General features: G+C 33.2%; 1 protein-coding gene across 6 annotated transcripts in view; it reads right to left on the bottom strand.

Moving 5' to 3' along the window:
- LOC136033896 (trafficking kinesin-binding protein milt-like) overlaps positions 1 to 20,241 on the bottom strand; it is a 143,891-nt gene that overhangs the window by 112,380 nt on the left and 11,270 nt on the right. For 5 of the 6 annotated variants that reach the window (XM_065714886.1, XM_065714887.1, XM_065714884.1 and 2 more), the window contains exon 2: positions 9,395 to 9,499. In XM_065714886.1, coding sequence (XP_065570958.1) covers positions 9,395 to 9,499 — 105 coding nt within the window. Of the gene's footprint in view, positions 1 to 6,614; positions 6,741 to 9,394; positions 9,500 to 20,241 lie in introns of those variants that run through there. The other variant, XM_065714888.1, reaches the window with a different exon arrangement.

The raw sequence follows: 20,241 nt of genomic DNA, 5'->3' as shown, positions 1-20,241 counted from the left end.
AACGTTAACGTAGCGACCGAAGTGCTGGGTGGGGTACCCTCCTCATATACAGAATAATTTCTTCTGTTTTAAATTTTAATCTTGCTTCTTATTTACAGTCAAAAAATTTCTTTTTGATCAATGTCTGTATTTTTTTTTTTTTTTTTTTACCAATGTCTGTGTTTATGTTCTTGGGACATCAAGTTACCTAGATATACTCCGGTTACTAGATGATTTTTCTTCCCAGTTTGATGTTGTAGGCCTATGTGAAACGATTTTCTCTGTAAATCAGTCCCTTCCTCTTCATTCATTTCCAGGGTACAACCTACCTACATGTCAAAAATCTTACTTCAATAGGCCGAGATGGTATTGCGTTTTTGGCGAAGGATCGGATGTGGAGTGGTATAAGATGATCTTAGTGTATGGAGAGAAGTTAAAGTGGAAATTTTTTCAATAGATATTAAATTTAATAACCAAGCTCTGAATTCTAATATTATTATAATTCATTAGAAACTAAATATTATTATAGTTTCTATTGATTCTGCTTTAAGCAGCCCTGTTTTCGAAAATCCTAGCCACAAAATACTTTTTGAAGAATCCGCCATTATTAACAATGATCTAGGCATAAATCAAGTAGTTCAAGAAGCAATTGAAATCAGACTTAAGATTAATAATAATATTTCCTTAAATAGGGATTTAGGAGAATATTCACTGAATGCTCTACACACAAAATTAATTAAAAATGACCTGGCGAAATATTATAAAAAACCAATAGATGTTTACACAGAACCTGTCACAAATAGACCTATAAGATCAGAAGCGAAAAAAGCTCGGCTGGCATTAAAATGTGTTTTTAAATAATTTACTTTCATTTCAATGAATTGCCTCGTTTCATAACAATTTATTTATCAGTCCTGGTTGAACTTCGCTGAGGTAAGGATGCTGGGACTGTTTTGAAAAACTGTTCATTTTAGTTTTATTGATTTTATCCTCTTCTAAGTTGTTTTTTCTTATTTGTATTGCTGAGGACGGCCCTTGGACATAGGGTCGAAATATTCGTTCTAATTTGTTTCCCACTGTCTTAAAAATTTCCCTATTGTTCTTCTTGTTTTTGGTGTTGGTATATATATATATATATATATATATATATATATATATATATATATATATATATATATATATATATATATATATATATATATATATATATATATATATATATATATATATATATATATATATATATATATATATATATATATATATATATATATATATATATATATATATATATATATATATATATATATATATATATATATATATATATATATATATATATATATATATATATATATATATATATATATATATATATATATATATTTATTTATTTATTTGGTGTTGTGCTGAAGACGGCCCTTGGACAAAGGGTCGAAATATTCACTGAATTGAATTCCACTGTCTTGAGAAAATTTCCCTATTGTTTCTAAGTTGTGTTTGTTTGATATGGAATGGCAGTATGGCCCTCGTCGCTATTTACCAAATTGTGAAATAGCCATTTTACTCGTAATGGTCCAAAGATCATATAGCAAAGTCTTCAGGGCGGACACAACCCTCCAGAGCCCAGGGGCAAGGATTGTAAGTTATGCCCCGGGCATATAAGGTTTTCATGGAACGGATGGTCGCATAAAGTTTGGTTCGGACGGGGCTCATTTGATTAGAAGTTGGAAGATTGATGTATTAGTTTAATGTATAATAGGCCGAGATGGTATTGCGTTTTTGGCGAAGGATCGGATGTGGAGTGGTATAAGATGATCTTAGTGTATGGAGAGAAGTTAAAGTGGAAATTTTTTCAATAGATATTAAATTTAATAACCAAGCTCTGAATTCTAATATTATTAGAATTCATTAGAAACTAAATATTATTATAGTTTCTTTTGATTCTGCTTTAAGCAGCCCTGTTTTCGAAAATCCTGTTTTCGGAGAAAAGTTAAAGTGGAAATTTTTTCAATAGATATTAAATTTAATAACCAAAAATATTTTTTAATTGGTATGGTGTTTTTTAATTAGCCTCCTATTGCTCCCTTGGATGAGTTTACTTATGGATTTAATGATATCCTTGATCAAGGCCAAATGGTGTTAGTCGTATAAGGATGGGGAATTTAATTTTAATTTATTGGATCTATCTAGCGGTGATTTCTTAAATTTTATGATACAAATGATTTATATCCACTTGTGCATATTCCAGCGAGTATCACGAATCAATCTACAAAGATTATTCACAATATATTTGTTCGTTCAATTGATTTGAGTCGAAGTTTTTCTGATGTGATCATGTTTCCTGGTTCTGATCATCTTCCACTGTCAGCTACTAATTGTTGTGGTGTTAAACGAGTCAAGAAAAAAAAAACTGAAACTTCGGCAGACGAAAAAAGAGAAGCTACTAATGTTTTCAGAGGAAGCGAGTGCAATAGACGGGAGTCAATTGTTTGAAAAGAAAGAAGCCCAACTAAAGCCCCGGATTGCCTGATAGAAGTCATCAACCCGATTTATGACAAAACGTGTCCAGTAAGAGTTAAATTATAGAAGCTTCTTCCCCAAAAACCATAGATGTCAGAGGAGGTAATTTACCAAATCAAGCAACTCTAAACTCTAAAAAACGGAATTTTGATGCTAAAAGATACATCAAAAGAATCGAATTTTCATGCTGATTCTAAATATATAAGTTTCATCAAATTTAATTTTTGTTATCAAAAGTTACGAGCCTGAGAAAATTTGCCTTATTTTAGAAAATAGGGGGAAACACCCCCTAAAAGTCATAGAATCTGAACAAAAATCACACCATCGCATTCAGCGTATAAGAGAACCCTATAACAAAAATTTCAAGCTCCTATCTACAAAAATGTGGAATTTCGTATCTTTTGCCAGAAGACAGATCATGGGTGCGTGTTTATCTGTTTTTTTTTTTTTTTCCCAGGGGTCATCGTATCGACCAAGCGGTCCTAGAATCTCGCAAGAGGGCTCATTCTAACGGAAATGAAAAGTTCTAGTGCCCTTTTTAAGTGACCAAAAAAATTGGAGGGCACCTAGGCCCCCTCCCACGCTCATTTTTTTCCCAAAGTCAACGGATCCAAATTTTGAGATAGCCATTTTGTTCCGTATAGTCGAAAACCATATTAACTATGTCTTTGGAATGACTCACTCCCCCACCGTCCCTGGGGGAGGGGCTGCAAGTTACAAACTTTGTCCAGTGTTTACATAAAGTAATGGTTATTGGGAAGTGTACGTACGTTTTCAGGGAGATTTTTTTGGTTTGGGGTGGGGTTGAGGAGAGGGGGCTATGTGGGAGGATCTTCTCTTGGAGGAATATGTCATGGGGGAACAGAAATTCAATGAAAAGGGCGCGGGATTTTCTAGCATTACTATAAAAAAAAATGAAAAAATAAAAACGAAAAAGTTTTTCAACTGAAAGTAAGGAGTAGCATTAAAACTTAAAACGAACAGAGATTATTGCGCATATGAAAGGTTCTAAAAATACTTTAGCATAAAGAGCAAGGTATTTAGGAGGAGATAAATACCTTGCTCTTTATGCTAAAGTATTTTAAGTAATTTCAACTATTTATTCCACGGCCTTTCTGATTCAGGGGTCATTCTTAAAGAATTGGGACAAAACTTAAGATTTAGTGTAAAAGGCGAGGTACTAACGAGGGGACAAACCCCCTCATATACATAATAAAGAATATAAGAGCATAAAAGTTTGTTACGTAAGTTAATTCTTAAATTACGTATACTTTTTACTAATAAAAACGTTCGTTAAAAATTAAAAGTTCTAGTTGCCTCTTTAAGTAACCGAAAAATTGGAGGGCAACTAGGCCTCCTTCCCCACCCCTTATTTCTCAAAATCGTCTGATCAAAAGTAAGAGAAAGTCGTTTAGCCAAAAAAAATTAATATGCAAATTTCATTTTAATAATTAATGTGCGGAGAGCCAAAATCAAAAATGCATTAATTCAAAAACGTTCAGAAATTAAATAAAAAAACTAGTTTTTTAAACTGAAAGTAAGGAGCGGTATTAAAATTTAAAACGAACAGAAATTACTCCGTATATGAAATGGGTTGCCCCCTCCGCAATCCCTTGCTCTTTACGCTAAAGTTTGATTCTTTGCCACAATTCTACTTTTTAAAACAATTAAAAACTTTAGCGTAAAGAGCAAGGGATTGCGGAGGGGACAACCCATTTCATATACTGTAATTTCTGTTCGTTTTAAGTTTTAATATCGCTCCTTACTTTCAGTTTAAAAAACTAGTTTTTTTTATTTAATAGAAATAAGAAATCGGTTTGACATTAGAAAAGCATTTGACACGGTTGACTACCAAGTGTTGCTTCATCGAATAAGAAGTCTTGGAATAAATGGAGTTTGTCTAAGATGGACTGAGAGCTATCTCTACGGCATTTCCTTAAAGTTGTTTTCAATGATGTAGTCTCATCGTCTTTCCCTGTGAAGTGTGGTATGCCTCAAGGCTTTGCGCTGGGCCCTTTATTTTATCTAGTTTACGTGTACGTAATGAGCTTTTATCTGCGGGATGCACGTTTTACTTTCTATGCGGATGACACTGCGCCAACAGTATTTGCGAAATCATTTGATGATTTAATAGCAAAAGCTAATAACACTCTCAAAGACTGGAGGTGTTTGCAAGTTTAAGTTTGCCATGCGCAAATGTAAAGAAGACCTTTTAATGACATTCTGTAAAGGGGGTGATTTTATTGATGTAAGTGGTAAAGTCCTATTGTATGAAAATCCTGTTGTACAAGTAAAGTCACTCGGGTACCTTGACTTCCAAATTGAATCTAATATTTCGTGGACGCATCATAGCCACATTATTTCAGCCAAAATTACACGTAGAGTTAGCATTCTCAGAAGACTGAAGAATATTCTGCAGGAACATACTCTTCGACCGATATATTTCTCAATAATTTACCCGTGTACATCATATGGATGTGTAGTATCGACTAGCAACTTTTATACTAATTACAAGCGTGGGTAAATTCTTCAAAATAAAGCAGCAAGAATAACTGGGGAGTACGTAAACATGTGAAAGACACAAGTGCATGCTTTAAGTCTCTAAGGCTACACAATTTTGGACAGAAAAGGGACTATTAAGTGGCAATGTTTGCGTATAATTGTGTGCATAAACTAGTCTCAGAAACTTTTAATGAGTTTTACCGTTTCAGAGGTTTCTATTCTTGACAATGATACAAGAAACTGTGATAAATTGGCTGTGGAGATTGAATGTCGCGTGAGATCTGGTTTTACTTTGAAGTATCTTGGCCTTTCTGTATCGCCTCCTGTTTATGTTAGGGCGGTTAAACACCACCACAGTTTAAAAATAGATTAAGAGAGCATTTGTTGGAGAATTATTTCTTTTTGGAGGGAGGGGGTGAGTGGATCATAGAGCTTGGGGAAGGAGTGGGCTGAAGGGATAATGGTGGATGGAGTTGTATTTGGATGATGGTTGTTACTCTTTTTTTTAAATTAGATAATTTAGGATGCTTCTAAGAATGCTTATATAGGGCCATTTTTGAATTTAATTTATTAGTTTCGAATGCCTCTATAAATGTTTATGTAGGTAATCGCTACGCGTTAGCAAAAATTTAATTTTTTCCCTAGCAGAGTGATTTATATCTGTAAGAGTTTATGTTTTTGTTTATTATGTTAAATAAATTCGAGTCAAAGTCAAAGTTTTTAACTTAATATTTAATCTAAGGAAGCATGTTTGGCTTTTTATTGAAGGTATATGTTTACTGGTGTTGTCCGTAAGTTTTATCAAGCTAAATATTATTTTTTAGTCATTACATGAAAATGCATTTTTAAAGAGTTTATGACTATTTATCGTTACATCATCTCTGCAGTTAAATTTTGAATATAGAAAAATTAGGCTTTTGTTTGTTACTTATTTTGTATATTATTTGTTATTAAACCTTTGTACATTTTGAATAAAAATGTTATCTCAAAATGTCAGTCCGATACCATGGAAGGAGAGTACAGAGATCCCCAGGAAAATTGATGGTCGAGAAAGGGTCATTCTTCAATCACTTTTAGCCCTTAAGACGGCAGTAGAACGTTCAATTTCTTGTTTAATGACCTTCTTTCAAAGTTTGTATCACTGTCCCTTTTAGAATGAAGCAATACAGCCTCTTCAAAAAGCTCATAATTAATTTAAGGAGGTATATTTAGCGCATTGATAGGGGATACTGATGTCTTGGTAGTCCTAGTTCCTACAATCACCCTTCCCATACGAAGTGACCGAGGAACAAAAATAATCAATGGAAAATCACTTCGCTGTTTACTAAGTCAACACTAGTGCGTTGACTCCGCTTTCATGGCCACCTGTTTTGAACATTTACATAGTTTGCACTGGTCGTCCCCCCCCCCTCTGTCCCTGAGTTCTGCCAGAAGACAAAAATTTATGCCAAGCATAAATGAGTAAGCGCCGTCACTATTTGGATCCCGACTAGTACGTTTGATGGAAAGTAAAACTCTCTAAAAAAGATCCCAGGATATCTCTAGGATAAAAGGTTTCGTCGACACTGATTAAGTGGGAATGCAATTTAGTATAACTTGAGATCGCCTACCTAAATATTCTTTTTGCATTTAATTTTGAAATTAAAATCCTTTGTGGGACGTAATCCTCGGCATTCAGCCACCAAGAAAACATATACCGAAAAATTATCACACGATGTAAGAGTTTCTGACACAAGTGTATTTACTGCTTATATTACGCCTGCCTTTATCTCTAACTAATAATCACAAAATAACTTTTTTATCTCGTTAAACAAACGGTATAAAGTTCAAAAGTAGCATATATTTTTTAATTTTGTTTTTGTTTAATCTTGTGACTTCATCTTTGCTACTCCTACCAGCAGGGACTACATCAAGGGGTGGCGACTGTTAGCCACCTCATTTAAGAGGGATTGGCTCTCACAAAAAAACTCTTTTAAGAGGGATTGGTTCTCACAAAAAGTGAGAAAAAAATTACAAATGAAGTTGTTTTCAGTGTACTTCAGCAGCTGCCTCTCCGTGGAAAATTTTGGAATACTTAAAAATATTATGAAACATTCCTAAAAAGTGAAAATTTCCGCACCCCTACCCCGTTCAGAAAAAATTTCTTGTTTCGACGAATTCTAAATTTTATAAATAAACACTGCGATAAGTGTTTTCAGTGCATTTATTTAGTTAGATATTTTTCGTGGAAGATGGAGATTATATCAAAACACTGATTACGCTCTAAAAGTTGATGTCGAGAAAAATTGTTTGATATTAGGCGGAAGAGCTTTCATCTTTCAAGTGTTCAACCTTTTCTTAGGGTGATTCATCCGTTTATAAAACTATACACATTTTCTAGTGTTTCTTATGGGTTTTAAACTTATTCAATTTTACGTGTTTGGAATTCAGCAGTAAAATATTCTTCGTCCAGCAGCCCCCCCCCCTACAGATAATTTTTCTACTGGGATTAATTTACAGTCAAATACTAAACTCACATCCGAACAGGGCTTGGATAGAAATAAAAAATGCCCATGGTTACACTGTGAATTGATTTCTACTTAGCCATACTTTGCCCGGGATTCAATCCCAGCTGTCACAGCGCTGAGACAAGGACTGTAGTCAAGAAGCGTCGTTAATCTATTGATTAGAAAAGGATATACAGCCCAAGATTGGATCAAAGGAAATATTCAAGCATTGAAAATATTGAAATTTTGCCCAAATTCACCTTTGTTGAAAACGCCTGCCTATGTGCAAAACATCTGATTTTAAAACGAAGGGGAGGCTATGACCCCTTTTGGTTCTCTAATCATGATAACTGAAAATCCTTGCGTGATTCCAGTTAAAGCATTGTGCAATATGCCTACACCTTTGTTTAAAAGTTGGTTGTGAGAGGGACAGAGAAACAAGAGACAGACGACTGGAGGAGTTACGAACCCATTCTATGCCTCCAATAATATAGATTAAAAATCGCCGCACGATTCCATCTCAAGCCAGATGCAACTTGCCCGTCTTTATGCAATAAAACTGGTTGGGTTAGGTCGGGGGGGGGACCACTATGATAAACCACTATGATACTGGTCGAAGTTTTCAAATGATCCTAGCTTAAACAAGCTGTCAAAGGCTTATATTTTCGCTAAAAATTGGATAAGGGGTAGAGGGGCCAAAGGACACTCGTATTAAGGTTCTCATTTCATAAATATGAAAGTTTTTGCGTGATTCTGATTCAAACGAGATATAAAATGCTAATATTTCCGTTAATATGTTGACAGGGAGAGAGGGAAAGCGGAGGGACCATATACCCTCTTTGCACGTCCAACTTGTCGTTGCATCCAACTTGCGTTGAATTACAAGGATGTAAATTGTTATAGTGCGGAATCAGGACGTAGTTAGTTTATTGGCAGAGTCAAACTTTTCTGCACTATTATGATAAAGCTACTGGAAACACTCTAAACGGTTAACTGCTGTTACGTATGTTTGTCAGCTCATTAGAGGCGATTGACTAGCTTTAGAAAAAATTGTATCGTTCTTTGTTCCGAAATTTATCTCAAATTTCTTCAACCATGAGAAATCTATGAAAGTTTAGCAATTATATTCGGCATATGCTTCGATATGATGTATGACTATATGTGACATATGATTGTATACGTGATTGTATGATCCATTGATTGTATATGTGGTATTAAAAGCATAAAGTTAGATGACAAATTCAACCGAAATCACAAATAAAAAGATTTTAACAATAAGACTGTTACAATTCCCTGGACCACGGGTTGGATCCAGGGAGTGGTTCTAGGGGACACATGCCTCCCTCACCAGTATTTTTTGCCCCTCCAAACCTATGATTAGTGCAAGTTTTACCTTCTGGGGGGAGGAAGTGCCCATAAGCCACCCCCATGGATCCTCCCTTGGGTCCAGGGAATTGTAACACGTTTTAGGCGCTTTTAAATGTTAACCTTACTTTAACTGAAAACTGTTTCCTGCTTGTTTTCCTGCTTAAGCCAGTCTTTTCTCTCAAAGACAGAAGCGGAACTCAAAGAAATACAAGCTTGGTGGAATAAACCCAGGTATCGCTTTCGCACACTATTTTCGAAATGTAACGCAAACTTTATCAATCTAGCATGAGGAATTATCAAAAATATCTTAAATATTTGATTAATATTATTTCAAAAAATATATATCGTATATTATATGGCAGGAATTAGTGCAATATTTTAGTCAAAATTACTCTTATAGAAATTTCAAATTACTTTTGGTATTTACTGACATTTACTTTTTGGTCTTCATAGGAGTTTCGGGAGATAAGTAGCCCCCTGCACCCCTCAGTCGTTTTAGTATGACGCACCAAGAAATATTATCAGCATTAGACTACCTGCGAAGTCAGTCAGAGTATCAGCTCTCAATTTGTACTGGGGCAATTGTTCTTCTAAAAGACTGATCAGTTCCACTTCTGGGATATGACTCTCAGTTCTTATGTCTGAAAAAAATAATAGGTGGCATCATGATAAAAGATAATTCAATCTTAAGACATGTAATCTAAAGATCCTAATCTAGCACGAAACTTGAAGTATTAGAAAGTAATTCAGTTAGATTTCGGCAACTCCTACAATCTCAATTCAGTACCACTGGCAGAAGGTATTACTAATAGAAATAATATGAAAATCAGTTTTCAACGATTAAGTAATTCGGTGATATTTGAATGAAAGCTCATTTGAATGAGAGTTGAGAGTAGTGATGGGGTTCCAGATCCAACAGAAACACCTAAGGCTCTAAAGATTTCTTATGAATACGAGCGCTCATTTGCATATTACAGCCGGCACATTTGTATGTATTCCTGATGGAACAAAATTTGCATATACACTGAACCTCATTTGGATATTACACACGGTACATGATTAACATATATTCCCCCTTCACTGAATAAGAGGAATGACCACTTAAGTAAAGCGGTTTATTTGAAATCAAATGGTTTGAATTTCTTTGGAATAATTGAATTTATGATATAGTAATGAACTTTATATGACCACATATATTAATATATGCATAGTGTAACCACTTGTTTTAGAATAATCATGGGAATGATTGATTATATCAACACTTTTTTAGAGGAAACTTGTGGTCATCCATGTCCCACTTCCAAGGGCACCAAATGCCCCTTCCCAACTGTTTGCCTCCCTTTTTTAATTAAACCCACTTTTTTGTTAAATGAACATTTTTAATAAAACAAGATGTTTTTTAACCGTGTGTATTCCTTTTTATGGAAACTAAAACCTTAGTTTATTAAATGATCAAATATTTTTATAAAATCAGATTTATTTTAACCATGTGTGTTCATATTTCTGAAAACTAAAACCTTAGTTTCTTAAACAATCAAATATTTTCAATAAAATCAAATGTAGTTTAGCTGTATTCATTGTTTTTTGTCAAAACCATAAGCTTTTTTCTTAAATCATCAATGATTTTTAATAGAATCAAATGAATTTAAACTACATGTGTTCTTTTTTATGAAAACTGAAACCTAAGTAACTTAAATGATTAAATATTATTAATGAAATCAGATGTGTTTTAACCGTGTGCACTTTTTCTTATAACAACCAAAAATCAATTTTCTTAATTGATCAAATATTTTTAACAAATCAGGTGTATTTTAAATGTGCGTGTCCTTATTTCTGAAAACTAAAGCCTAAGTTTCTTAATGTTAAAATGTTTTTAATAGAATAAGATATGTTTGAACCGTTTGCACTATTTTTCTTATGAAAACTAAACTCCAAGTTTCTCAGATAATCAAATATTATTAATAAAATCAGATTTTATTTTACCGTATGTGTTCTTATTTCAGAATCTAAAACCCAAGTTTCTTCAATTTTTAAATATTCTTAATCAAATAGGATGTGTTTTAACCGTGCGCCTTCTTTTTATGAAAACCGAAAACCCAAGTTTGTTATGTGATCAAATATTATTAATAAAATCAGATGTATTCTAACCGTTTCTGTTTTTATTTCAGAGAACTAAGCCCCAAGTTTCTTAAATGCTGAAATATTTCTAAGAAAACAAGATTTATTTTATCAGTGTGCGTTTCTTTTCATGAAAACTAAACCCAAAGTTCCTCAAATGATCAAATGCTATCAATAAAAATCTAATGTATCTTATCCCTGTTTATTCTTATTTCTGGAAGCTAATAAAAATCTAATGTATCTTATCCGTGTGTATTCTTGTTTCTGAAAGCTAAAAATCAAGTTTCTTAAATGACCATATATTTTTAATAAAATGAGATAGTTTTTAACCGTGTGCATTGCTTTTTTATGAAAACTAAAACCTTAGTTTCTTAAATGATCAAATACTTTAAATAAAATCAGATTATTTTAACCGTGTGTTTTCTTCTTCCTGAAATCTAAGACCCAAATTCCTTAAATGCTCAAATATTTTAAATAAAAAAGATATATTTTTACCGTGTGCGTTCTTTTTATGAAACCTAAGACTAAGTTTCTTAAATGATCAAATAATATTAATAAAATCAGAGGTGTTTTAACGGTAAGTTTTCTTATTTTTGAAAACAAACCAAAAGTTTCTAAAATGATCAAATATTATGGATAAAACAAGAAGCACTTTTATCGTTTGCGTTTCTTTTCATGAAAACTAAATTCCAAGTTTCTGAAATTATCCTATATTATTAATGAATCTCCAATGCATTTTATCCGTGTGTACCCTTATTTCTTAAAACTTAAACGCTAGTTTTATAAATGGTAAAATTTTTTAATAAATCAAGATTTATTTTAACCTTCTGCAGCTGTCATCTATAACTATAGTGGGATAGATGACAACAGTTGGGCTGTAACTCAATGAGACACTTGGGCTCAATCTAACGGAAATGAGAAGTTCTAGTGCCCTTTTTAAGTGACCAAAAAATTGGAGGGAACCTAGGCCCCCTCCAACGCCAAATATTTTCCCAAAGTCACCGGATCAAAATTCTGAGATAGCCATTTTATTCACCGTGGTCGAAAAACCTTATAACTATGTCTTTGGGGGCAAAAAGTGTCTCAAGCTTTGAAAAAAATCCAAAGTAGCAAGACTTTACAGGATTTTTGTTTTTTCACCCAAATTGATCATTTTAAATTGATTCTCTCACTGCTGTATTACAAACGAACTAATACACAAAAATAATCTATTCACCTTTAACAAAGAAAAAATAATAACCAACATACATATACGACTTTCGTTTTCTCATTCCTAAATAATAATGGAAATCCAAATAAATTGTTTTATAGCTTAAAAATCAATTATAGTTTGAATAAACGCAGAACAGAAGTTGAGCATTTCTCTATTTGGAAAAATAGACATTCACAACTGAAGTAACTTTTTTGCTCTTCTTTGGAAGAATCCTGACCAAAAGTTAAACTTTTTGATATATTATAATACTTATCGTAATTTTTTTCGCTAGGCATGTTGACAATCTAATCACTGTTCAATTATTGTTAATAAAGCTTTTTAGATTGTCAGGGGTCTGCTCCGACTCATTTTGTTATTTCATCGACAGTATGCTTAGAAAAGATGTCAATCTGATAGGACTGTCATCAAAATGATGCAAACCAGGTCAAGAAAATCTCAGAAACAATCCATGAAATTCAAGGAAACGATGGGTTGTCAGCTAGAAATTTCCCAGAAAAAAGATCACTGAAAAAAATCTTGTTGATGTACCTCTTGCTTTTTAAAAATCCCATTGACATGTCATTGACTGAGCAAGAGTTTAAATTCTTCGGATATCATTAATAATATTTGATCACTTAAGAAACTTGGGTTTTAGTTTTCATAAAAAGATTGCACACTGTTAAAATACATCAATTTTATTAAAAATATTAGAACATTCAAGAAACTTGCGTTTAAGTTTTCAGAAATAAGAATACTCAGAGATATAATACATGTGATTTTCATTGATAATATATGATCATTTAAGAGACTTGGGGTTTACTTTTCATGAAAAGAAACGCGCATGGTTAAAATACATCTTGTTTTGTCAATAATATTTGATCCTTTGAGAAACTTGGTTTGGTTTCAGAAATAAGAACACAGACGGTTAAAATACATCCGACTTTATTAATAATTTTTGATCATTTAAAAAATTTAGGGTTTAGGTTGCAAAAAAGAACGCAAACGGTTAAAATATATCTTTCAATTAATATATTTGAGCATTTAAGAAATTTGGGTTTTAGATTTCATAAATTGGAAAACACACGGTTAAAAAACATCTGATATTATAAAAAATACTCGATCTTTTAAGGAACTAAGGTTTCAGTTTTGATAAAAAGGAATACACATGGTAAAAAAATCTTATTTTCTTAAACGTATTTGATGATTTGAGAAACTTGCATTTTAGTTTTCAGATATAAGAATACACTCGAAAAAAATGCATTTGATTTTAATTAAAAGTATATGATCATTTAAGGAACTTGGGGTTTAGTTTTCATGAAAAGAAACACACACGGTTAAAATAAATCGTTTTTTAGAAATGTTTGAGCATTTAAGTCACTTGGGCTTTAGTTTTCAGAAATAACAACACACAAGTTTAAAATATGATTCATTAATAATATTTAATTCATTGAGAAACTTGGGGGTCAGTTTTCATAAAAAGGAACGCATACGGTTAAAACATATTTGATTCTATTGAAAATCATTGATCATTTAAGAAACTAAGATTTTAGCTTTCATAAAAAGCAACACATGCGGTTAAAGCACATTTGATTTTAACGAAAATATTTGAGCATTTAAGAATCTAAGGTTTTTGTTTTCGGAAGTAAAAACGTACATAGTTAAAGTACATCAGATTTTGTTGATAATGTTTGATCATTTAAGATACTTGGGTTTAAGTTTTGATACGTGTCAAAACTTATCATTTAAGATAAGTGTGTGTTCGCAGAAATGCGAACACACACCGTTGAAATACATCTGATTTTATCAAAATTACTTGAGCATTTATGAAACTTGGGCTTTAGTTTTCAGAAATTTGAACGCATACGGTTAAAATACTTATGATTTTATTGAAAATCTGAACATTTAAGAAACCAAGGTTTAGTTTCCACAAACAGGAATCCAAACTGTTAAAAAACCTCTTATTTCATTAAAAAGATTTCAACATTCAAGAAAATTGCGTTGTAGTTTTCAGAAATAAGAATACACACGTATAAAATAAATTCAATTCTCATTAATAATATTTGATCATTTAAGAAACTCGGATTTTAGATTCAGAAAATATGAACATATACGGCCAAAATACATGTGATTTTTATTAATAATATTTGACCATTTAAGAAACTTGGGTTTTACTTTTCAGAAATAAGAACACATACGATTAAACTGCATCTGATTTTATCAATAATATTTGATAGTTTGAGGAACTTGGAGTTTATTTTTCGTAAAAAAGATCAAATATGATTAAAATTCATCATATTTTATTCAAAAATATTTGGCTATATAAGAAACTTGGGTTTTAGTTCTCAGAAATAAGAGCAAATACGTTTAAAATGTATCAGATTTTTATTAATAATACTTGATCATTTTAGGAGTTCGGGTTATTTTCAGAAATAAGAAAACTCATGATTAAAATACATCTTATTTTATTAATAATTCTTGAGCATTTAGGAAACTTTGGTTTATAGTTTTCATAAGAATAAGGAACATAGTTAAAATACATCTTACTTTAGTACATCTTAATTAATAATATTTGATCATTTGTGCATTCAAAAAACTTGGGTTTTATGTTTCAGAAACAAGAGAATACACGGTTATAATAAATCTGGTTTTATTAAAACACTTGTCATTCAAGAAACTAAGGTTTTATTTTTCATAAAAATGAATGTACACGGTTGAGAAACATCTGATTTATTAAAGATATTTGAAAATTTTTGAAACTAAGGTTTTACTTTTCATAAAAAAGAACTCACACGGTGAAAATACATCTGATTTTATTATGCACGTTTGGTCGTTTAGGAAATTTTGGTTATAGATTTCAAAAACAAGAAAATACATGTATAAAATACATCTAATTTTATTAAGAATATTTGATCATTTAAGAAACTAAGGTTTTAGTTTTCAGAAATAAGAAAACACCGGTTACAATTCATCACATTTTTTAATATTATTTGATCATATAAGAAACTTGGGCTTTAATTTTCCTATAATGAATGCACACGGTTAAAATACATCTTATTTTATTAGAAATATTGGAACATTAAAAAAACACTTGGGTTTTGAAATTCAGAAATAAGAACACATACGATTAAAATACATTTGATTTTATTAATAATATTTGGTCATTTGATAAAAACTTCGGGGTTTATTCTTCAAAAAAAAGAATGTACATAGTTAAAATACACATCATTTTATTGTAAAATATTTAAGCATATAAGAGACTAAGGTCTTTGTTTTCAGAAATAAGAGCACACACCCTTAAAATACATCTGATTAAGGTACAAAAAGTGAAAAATTCAAAAAAGTTCAAAACAATTCTATGTTCAAAAGAAAGGGAGAGGCATTGGGGGTCCTTGTAGATGGGACATGGATGACGATGATTTTCCTCTATAAAAAGTGTTTTATAAGCAATCGTTCCGATGGTTATGCTGATACAAGCAGTTACGCTATGCATATGCTAGTATATGCGGTCAAGTAAAGTTTAATACTATATCATAAATTTTATTAGTTCATTTGAATTCAAATAAAACGGTTTACTTAAGCGGTTATTTCTCTGATTACGTGAATTTTACCATTCCATTTGATCTCAAATATGCAAGTTTACTTATGTGGTCATTCCTCTTATTCAATGAAGGTTGAATATATGTTATTTATGTACCAGCTGTAATATGCAAATAAGGATTAGCAGGCATGAAGATTTTATTTCATCAGGAATATATGCAATATATCGTATTCATGGCGCTCGTATTCATGGGAAATCTTTAGAGCCTCAGGTGTATCTATTGAATCTGGAATCCCGTGACTACTTTTGAGTGAACCACCACTTGTTCAAATGTCAGAGACGGGACTGTATCGCTGCCTAAGTAATGAGCTACATGCTTTCAATGTATTTGGTTTTTTTCGACCATTTTGTATTGGAGTGTTGGTTGCAGAAACTTTAGAAGAGGCTTATTTGATCGGAAATTAAAAGTTTAGAGCCCTTTCTGAAGGGTGAAGCTTTAAAAGGCACTTGCCTAGCTACCATTTCCTTCCCGCTACCTAGCACTTCCTTCCCGTAGCTAATAAGTCTTTCAATCAGAATTTAGCAGTACTATTTCGGTCCAAATAGTCGAATATTCCGCCAGAAATGAAAAGATAGTCAAAACCCTGGGGGAAGAGGCACTTGCAAATTACGAATCAATCATGAGCTTGATAATAAAAAAGGAGGAGGAACTAGTTCGATGTTGGGTTTCCAATTGGCTAGAAATTTTCCCCGGACGTTCTCTTTGTTAGAAGAATCAAATTGTTTGTTGCAAAAGGTGAACAGAGGCCCAGGAACCGCACATAAATTTTTATCTTAGACAACTTTGAGCTCATTTGATCGGAAATTGAAAGTTCTAAAAACCTTTTTAAGGGGTAAAGCTATTAAAGGGCACTAGCCCAGCTCCCATTTCCTTTTTGCCATCTAGCACTTCCTTGCCCTAACCATCATGTCTTTTAATCAGAATTTTTTTACAGGAACGTTCTCTTAGTTAGAAGGAGCTAACGATTTGTTGCAGAAGGTGAGCAGAGGCCCGGGAACTACACACGAACTTTTATCTCAGACCAGTTTTGAACATACAGCAGTAAGTTTTTGAGACAATGGAAACTTAAAGTACAAAGAAAAATGTTACTGGAAGCCCCCTTTAAAAAAAAGGAGGTTTAAAAGAAGCCAAAAAACCCTTTTTCAGTGGAAATGAAATTCGTAATCTTAGTTCCTTAGGCTAAGGGGATCCCAATGCAGAAGATAATAGCGAAAAATTAATGCCCCCCCCCCAAAAAAAAGGGCTCCAATAAAGGCGTAGTAAAGGGTCAAAGAACTTGTCCCAGCTGCTTACTATAGAAGGTGTGATTGTGCGAAATCTTGAGAGGGCTCATTTTGTTACGATTTGAAAGTTTTCTTGCCTTCTTTAAGTGGAAAAGTTTAATAGAGGGCAATCTGTCTCCCTCTTATTCTCTTTTCTACTACCTGACCTTCCTATGCCACCCCTGCTATTTGATCAGAATTTTCAGACATTTTGTTCTGAAACGTCGAAAGGCCTAATAAGTATGACTCCAGCGCAGACATCTTCCCCATAGTCCTTAGGGAAATGGTTCTAAATTATGAGAGATAACCAATGTTGATAGATAGATTTTAATGGAGAATGTTGCCGCTGTCGTTCTTGATGTTTCAATCAGCTAGGAGCAGAGGCGTTCGTAGGGGTGGGGCAACTAGGGCAGTTGCCCTTCGTACCAAAGCTTGGGGGCACCACAGCTGGGAGTTGAGCACTTTGACTCAATTTTTCACTTTGATTCGACTTTTTTTGTTTATATTCTAGTCGTGAGGAGGTTCTGTAATTCATTTTTCCCCAGGCACCTCCAACCCTAGGAACGGCTCCGGCTAGGAGCTTTCGGGGATTGTTCTCTAGACCAAGATTCCCAAAGTTTCCCAAGGACGTGTACTCTGAAACAACACACACACCTAAGAAAATGAAAAGACTTTATGTGCAGTCGAGTTCCTAAATTGATTGTGATATACTGAAAATGGCTTGGAGGTTTGAGTTGAAAATTTCAAGGAGTTTTGGTGGAGGGGTCTAGTGGAATCAAATTTTTAGTTTGAGGAGGAGATAGAGGCAAGTCGAAAGATGCTATGTGCATCCAGATCATTGAAATAGCATATTTGAATATCCCTGGAACGGCTTGGGACCAAGTTGAAACTTTCAGGCATTTTGTTGTGGAAGGAAGGGGGAGGATGGGGTCCCGAGACTGGAATGCAAATTTTGCGTTGTAGGAAGCGAGTAGGGGCTATTTTTTACCCCTGGCCCACCAAAATTCTTTCGCATTATAAACCCACATGGGACTTAGCGGTGCAAATCAGAAGTCACAATACATTGCTTGGTTATCAAAATGGCGTATAAGCAATATTTGGAAATAAATTGAGGCATGATATTGAAAGACTCACGTAGTGGTGAAAGTGAGGGGATGAGTGAACCTTGATCTATGACTTGGGGGAGAGGGTTGAACTAAATCAAAAGAGACTATGGGGATCTGGTTTTATAAACGAAGTATCATATTCGTAATGTCTCGGGAACGGCTGAGGGGATGGAATTGAAACTTTAAGATAGTGCTGGAGAAGGAAGGAGCAGGGAAACAAGTTTTATCTTGGGTGTCAAGAATATATGTTTTGTCTCTTGTTATCTCAAACATATAGGACCAAGAGCTGCTTTGAGACTTATAATTTATTCACCGCTAGGTAGCGAGGTAAATTAACTAACGCTGTATTGCCAGGTTTAGAATTTATCTGCTCTAAGCCCTTATGAGTCATGAATTTAACTTTGGATAGAAGGCAGAGAAGGACTAAATATACTCTGTCGCAAATTTACCAAAACGTTTTGAATCTTAAAATCCCCTGTGGGACTAGAAACTATTCACGGTGAAATCGCGATATATATATAAAAATTTACTACATTTACCCAGGTTCAACAAAATGGGGTATCCGCAATATCTCGAGGACAGCATGAGACATCGAGTTAAAAGAGATGTTCGGAGGTCGCGTGGACTTCAAACTGCGTGGGGGTCTGCATAGACGGCAGAGGAGACGTAAATATAAATCTAAAGACAAATGCGTATAAGACACAAGTTGAAAATTTCGAGTAGTATGGGAGGGCAAGAGGACTTCAAATTTTGTGTTGGGGAGTAGCCAAAAAATAATATTTCTCCAATTGTTGGGATTTTCCTTTGTGTCATGGATGGCGGACTTTAATTCTCTCGTATGGGGTTTCTGACCATGGTAATCCAAGCGCTGCGCTTTTCATTTTGAATCGACACTATTTTCTTAGGGTTTCAGGCTTTTTTTTAAATAATTCCTTAAATTTGTTTTCGCAATAAATTTTTACTATTAAGATTAATCGAAATAATAGTCATTATTCCTGAATCAACAACTTCAAATGACGATTTTTTTTAATTAGGCAGTTTTTCTTTCGTATTTTTTTTAAACTTCCGATTATTATGGACCGTGGTCTGCTCTTAACAAGATTGCTTAACAAGATAGCTTTTTATATCGTGTTTTACTTTCAAAATGCGAGGGAAACTGATAAATGAGAAACCTGTAAATTTTTCTTTGAGAAGCGAAATAACCAACTTCATCTAGTAATACCTAAAATATCCTAAGTTAATCATAAAAATTATAAAAAACAAGTTTTTTAATTGCAAGTAAGGAGCGACATTCAAACTTAAAACGAACAAAAATTACTCCGTATATGAAAGAGGTTGTCCCCTCCACAGCGCCTCGCCTTTTACGCTAAAGTTTGACTCTGCCACAACTGTACTTTTTAAAACAATAAAAAAAAAACTTTAGCGTAAAGAGTGAGGCGTTGTGGAAGGCACAACCTCTTTCATATACGGAGTAATTTCTGTTCGTTTTAAATTTTAATATCGCTCCTTACTTGCTGTTAAAAAACTGTTTTTTTTTCTATGGTTTCTGAACGTTTTTGAATTAATACATGTTTTGATTTTGGCTCACCACACATGAATAGTTAAAACGAAATTTTGATATTATTTTTTTTTGCGAATTGGCTTTCTCACAGTTTTGATCGGATGATTTTAATTAAAAAAAGGGGCGTGGAGAAGGCCTCGCTGCCCTCCAATTTATGGTTGCTTAAAAAAAACTAGATTTTTTTGTACAAAAGTTTTAGTTAGTAATAAACATGTGTACGTTACGAATTAACTTACATAACGAACTTCTATATTTGTGTATTTTTATTGCATATATGAGGAGTTTCTCCCCCTCGTCAATACCTCGCTCTTTACACTAAAGCTGGAATTTTATCCCAAATCTTTAAGAATGATCCCTGAATCACAAAGGCCGCAGAATAAGAGTTGAAATTACTAAAAGTACTTTAGCGTAAAGATCCAGGTATTGTGGAGGAGACGTTATATACATAATATTTTATGCTCGGTTTAATTTTTAATGCCACTCATTACTTCGAGGTGATTTTTTTTCGTTATGTGTTTTTTTTAATAATGCTAGAAAATCTTGCG

Source organism: Artemia franciscana, chromosome 12 (assembly GCF_032884065.1).
Source record: "Artemia franciscana chromosome 12, ASM3288406v1, whole genome shotgun sequence".
Classification (NCBI taxonomy): Eukaryota; Metazoa; Arthropoda; class Branchiopoda; order Anostraca; family Artemiidae; genus Artemia; species Artemia franciscana.
This window is presented reverse-complemented; position numbering and strand designations above follow the sequence as displayed.